We start from the raw sequence: 5,960 nt of genomic DNA on the forward strand, positions 1-5,960 counted from the left end.
ATCGTCTGACTGGCACGCATCTACAGTGTGACTTCTAGCGAGGCAGTTCAAACAATAGTCATTATCTCGGACCACAGTTCTTCGTTCGGAGACATCCATCATAACAAACTTTTGGCAATAACGAAGCGAATGTCTTTGCATGCACACCATGCATTTATAGATATCTCGAACACGCATTTTATTGATCTGTAATGAATGTAGTGTGATTAGGCCTATGATAATGTGGTTAGTGGTGAAAAAATAAATAATAGACATGGAATGAGATGGGAAGCAGACAAAATAATAAAAAATAAAACCCCGAATAAATACACCATTAATTATACTTGGAATGGGGCGAGTGTAGTTTATGACGTCTCGTCCATTAGTGGCAGATAACATAGTTTTACAATTGGCCGCGTAACAATGCCAGAAGAAACTTTTATGTCAGCGACTCGGGTATTGTTGTCCGATCCGTGGTGAGTCTGAACTACTCTACCCAATTTCCAGTCGTTGGGAGGTAACAAATCGTCCATCACAACCACTAAGTCCCCAACTTTTAAATTTAATGTTGTGTTTTTCCATTTGTATCTCTTATGCAAGGCTTTCAAGTAGTCCTCCTTCCATCTGGTGGCAAATTGGCGGTGTATAGCTTTAAGTTTCGTCCACCTGTTAAGTAGTGATAAGTTTTGTATAACTGGTTCAGGAAGCGCCATTATAGGAGCTCCCTTCAAAAAATGTCCTGGAGTGAGTGCTGTTAAGTCCGTTGGATCTTCGGAAACGGATGATATTGGCCTTGAATTAAGAACACCTTCTATGCGAGCAAGTACTGTGGCAAATTGTTCAAATGTGAACCTATGGCTACCGGCTATTCGTTTGAAATGATGTTTAAAACTCTTTACGGCTGATTCCCATAGTCCTCCCATATGTGGAGCATAAGGAGGAATAAATTGCCATTCAAACCCATGAGACGTGTATTTCTGAGAAATGTCCTTTTCTGCCCCGTTGATGAATGTTCGAAACTCTTTGAGCATTTTACGACTAGCTCCAAGAAAATTCCGACCATTATCAGTTACTACCCTTCTGGGTAGGCCTCGCCTACCAACAAACCGAGAAAAAGCCGCCTCAAACGCCGCTGTTGATAATTCAGAACAAGGTTCCAAATGAACAGCCTTCGTTGAGAAGCATACAAAGATGCTGACGTACCCTTTCATGAGTGGAGACTTTCGCAAAGAGGAGCTTCTAATGTCAAATGGACCGGCGAAATCGATCCCAGTAACATGGAAAGGAGGTGTAATGATGCACCTCTCAGGTGGCAATGGTGCCATTATCTGATGACATCGTTTCTGTTTGTAAACTATACAAGTCTTACATTTGTGGATTATCGATTTTACTCTTGGTTTGAGCCGAGATATATAGAATTCCGTTTGTGCCATGCGGCACATTAGTGTACACTCACCATGTGCCAAAAATTGGTGCAAATGAACCAGATACAAATGGCACAGACGTGAATTGCCAGGCAAAATGATGGGATAACGCTCATTATAGGGCAGAGAAGAATCTGTAAGTCTTCCATTTACCCGAAGAACCCCATGATCGTCGATAAAAGGATTTAAGCACATCAAAGCGCTTTTCCGTGGTAAAGGTTCAGATCTGTCTAAATATTCGTACTCCTCCGAATAGAACCGTTTCTGTGCAAGAGAAATCAATCTTTGTTTCGTTTTATTTACCTCATCTTGGGAAAGTACAGGGGATATATCCCGGTGACATGCTTGGATTCGACTGCGACAGTTATTATAGAATCGAAAAATGTACGAAATTACTTTTAGCGCACGTGAATAAGAGGAGAACCTATCCAACTCATCAGTCTCATCCAGTCGCCCATACCAGACTTGAACATCCTTTCGCTTTCCTATGTCTGTCACCATCAGTGGATTTCTTCCAGGCCAATTCTCAGGTGGATTAGTTAACCACCTTGGACCATGGAACCAAAGGGAATTACCGACCAGATCTTGAGGTCTACAACCTCTTGTACCAAGATCGGCGGGATTATCCTGTGTGGACACATGTCTCCAAACGGCATTAGGAGCCAAATCATGTATTTTTGACGTCCTGTTAGCAACATATGTCTCCCACGTCCATGGTGGCTTGGAGAGCCAACCAAGAACAATGGACGAATCTGTCCACAATGTCACCCCACTTATCGCAAAATCGAATGTCGAAATGACAAACTTTACAAGACGAGCTAGAAGAAATGCCCCATTGAGTTCGAGACGTGGCAAGCAGACTGGTTTTAAGGGTGCAACCTTACTCTTCGCCAATAACAGATTAGAAAAAACAACTGGACTTGAGGTTTTACAACGAACATATATACATGCGCACATCGCAGACTGGGAGGCATCGCAGAACCCATGTATTTCTATTGTATCAGATGGACAATATTGCAACCATCTTGGTATCGAAATATGCCCAATGTGTTCCAGATCGGATACTAGGTTATTCCATTTTGACAATGCATCGGAACTGAGAACATCATCCCAATCAATCCCTTCCAACCATAACTGCTGCATTAGAATCTTCGAGCGAATTACTACCGGCGCTACCCACCCAGCTGGATCAAACAACTGAGCAACAGCGGAGAGAACCATACGTTTTGTCATATGTTCATGAGATTGAAACGATTTAACAACGTAACTAAATGTGTCAGTCAGCGCATTCCAGACCACCCCAAGTGTCTTAGTGGAACTAGCTTCATGAAAACGAAGGAAATTGGAATCATACAAAGCCTCCTGAGGAAGATAAGAAAGCAGATTTCGATCGTTGGCTGTGATCTTCATGAGAGGGAAGCCTGCAGAGTTCAAAACGGATATTAACTCATCTCGCACTTTAATTGTCTCCTCAACAGAAAAACCTCCCGATAGGACATCATCGACATAGGTCTCATTTCTTAAGACCTTGGCAACTCTTGGATACAATTCCTCATTATCGCTAGCAAGTTGTCTAAGGGTACGAATTGCTAGAAACGGCGCGCAATTTACCCCAAACGTTACAGTTTTTAGACGAAAATCACGCACAGGGCCGTCTTGGTCCGGCTTGAATAAAATGCGCTGAAACTCTCTATCACCTGGATGCAGTAAAATCTGCCGATACATCTTCTGTATATCCCCACAGAAGACGTACTTATATTTCCGCCAATTCAAAATAACTGAAGTCAAATCTGTTTGTAGTGTAGGTCCTGTATGGAGGACATCATTTAGAGAATACCCAGATTTACTCTTCCGAGACGCATTAAAAACAATTCTGACTTTGGTTGACTTGTGCTCCGGCCGCACCACCGCATGATGAGGAAGATAGAATGAATTAAACTTGCCGCCGCAACATAACTCTCGAGCCGAGGTTTCCTCAACATGGTCGAGCGTAATATATTCATTCAGAACTGAAAAATATTGTGCCTCTAATTCAGGATTCTTCGTAAGTGTGGCTTCCATTCGATTAAATTGAGCTAGTGATAGAAATCTGGAGGAGCCAAGAAATAAAGATTCGGAAAACTCTCGTTTGAAAGGTAAGCGCACCACATAACGACCCTTCGAGTTCCGAGTCGTTGTTTGTGCATAAAATTCTTCACAGAAACGGTCAGATTCAGAGACGAGGGGAGCCATTGGGACTTCTTCTTGTTCCCAAAAATTTCGTAGCAGCTTGCTAATCGAAAAATCTTCCGATTCATATACATTGGTAGAGAAAGACTGTACTATTTCAGTACGAATAGGACCACTGAGCACCCATCCAAATATTGTATTATACGCCGAAGTATTGCCACACAACTTTTTCTTAATACCTTCAAGATTTATGAACCCCTCACAATCATTCCCCAAAATTACATCAATTTCTGAAGACCTATTGAAGTGGGGATCGGCCAAGTCCAATCCTATTAGATCAGAGTTATGTTCAATTTCAAATGAGTGCGAAGGGATTCGCTTCGTAACTTTTGGCAAAACTATCGCAGAAACGGTAAAACGAACATCGTATTTTTCAGACACAATAATAATCTCACATTTCTTGTCAGCAACTTGATGCTGGTTGCAAATTCCAAAAATCTCAAAATGAGCATGTTTTGCAGGAATTTGCAACCGCTTCCGAATCTTTTCTGATATGAAAGTTCGTTGAGAACCAGGGTCGAGTAACGCTCTAACCGTAACCAATTTATCATTGTGTTCGATCTGAATCAACGCCGTTCGAAGCAGAATCATATCACTATTTGAGGAAAAATTGGCCTGGATATGAGCCGAGCTTTCTGTATTCGAAGTAGATGGACATTCATTATGAGACGTGTGAGTTACCAGAGAATCCGAAATTTCTGTATGATTATCTCTGTTGGCTGATGTGACCGCAACTTTGTTTGTGTCTTGTTCATTTTTGCCTCTAAGGTGCAACAAACTATGATGTGGCTTGTGACAAACAAAACAAGAATTCGTGCTTTTGCAGCTGTTTTTGAGATGAGACGGGGAAAGACAGTTTATACACATCTTTTGCTTATAAACATAATCAATACGCTGTTGAACACTGAATTTTCGAAATTTGTGGCATGTTCTCAGTGTATGCGCATTGTTACAAAGTGGACAATTGGTGTTTAACTTATCCTGTGAATGAAACGTCTGAACAACACCAGATTTCTGAGATATCGAAGGGCTTTTGCTTTTGGTAGCTTTTATGCTAGAAATCCTTTCGACTATTTCAAATCTATTTGTAAGAAATTCATCCAACTGATTCCACGTTGGCAAATCGCGGTGAGACCTGAGTGATTGCTCCCATAGTGCAAGGGTTTCATCAGGTAATTTGGTTGACACTAAATATACCAATATCGGATCCCAACTTCCTACGTCAACATTGAGAGTTTTTAACGTACAGAGACAATCATTCACAGCCGAATGGATTTGCTGTATAGACTGACTATTCTCAGCCGTGGCTTGTGGAATATTGAACAGCACTTTTATTTGATTGTCAACTAAGACACGTTGATTTTCGTAACGCCCTCGGAGAGCATTCCATGCAATTTCAAAATTCTCATCGCACAAAGTGTACCTTTTTACTATTGCCCCTGCTGGGCCCCTAGTCTTGTTCCTGAGATGGTATAATTTTTGCGCCCTTGTCAATTTTGGGTGGTTCACGTAAACTGCCGTGAACATATCACGGAAAGAGGGCCATTCCTCATACCCGCCATTGAAAACCTCTGTGTCACACGGAGGCACTTTGATACAACTGTTAGGGACATCTTGAGAAGAGTTCTGAACCGTAGGTTGATTTTGTGGAAAATAATTAGGAACGAGGCTATGTCTAGTATTTTCCCTAGAATATCCTCTAGATATTCGTAAAATGTCGAGAATGTGTGATCGAGCCGTATAATAGGCCTCTGAGCTCGCATTAAAGTTGAGCTTAGCGTTTTCCCTCACATCTTTAGAACTATCCGGTTTGGGAGATAACATCAAATTCTCATAAGAGGTTTGTAACCGCTGCCACCTATTCTCCAAATCTTCTAATTTGACTTCTAATACCGAATCTGTTTGATCCGCAATATCCGTTTGTTCAAACCATGTGCAGAACCCTATCAAATGGTCGCAGTCGAAGAGAAATTTTTCTTGATCGGGACAATTTTTTGATGACGATGAAGTGCCAGATGGTTCCCCAGATGGATCGGTGGGTCTCGTACTTGTACCCTTGGTAGGACCCATCTCTGTGTGATTTCACGTAATACAATAAAAACTCTTTAAACAATAATATAGTTCGAATACAAATCTCAATAGCGAAAATTAAATTCCTGTGTCATGCAGCAACCTCTATCCGTTAAATACGCCGTGAAGTTCCATAAAACCTCGAAAACATATGCCTAAAATTGATCAAATCCCTGCAGGATTATTACCCACATATGAAAAAATGAGCTGTTCAGCGGGGAAGATAACAAAATATAACAGCTTATAAAATCATACATA

The 5,960-nt window shown here is 41.3% G+C and overlaps 1 protein-coding gene across 1 annotated transcript; it reads right to left on the reverse strand.

Moving 5' to 3' along the window:
- Window positions 1–344: 344 nt before the first annotated feature.
- LOC142235955 (uncharacterized) lies at window positions 345–5,702 on the reverse strand. Its single transcript, XM_075307207.1, has one exon. It carries the CDS (start codon window positions 5,700–5,702, stop codon window positions 345–347), a length of 5,358 nt encoding a protein of 1,785 aa, XP_075163322.1.
- Between the last annotated feature and the right edge of the window lie 258 nt (window positions 5,703–5,960).

The sequence above is a fragment of the Haematobia irritans genome, chromosome 4 (genome assembly GCF_050003625.1).
Source record: "Haematobia irritans isolate KBUSLIRL chromosome 4, ASM5000362v1, whole genome shotgun sequence".
In the NCBI taxonomy this organism is placed as follows: Eukaryota; Metazoa; Arthropoda; class Insecta; order Diptera; family Muscidae; genus Haematobia; species Haematobia irritans.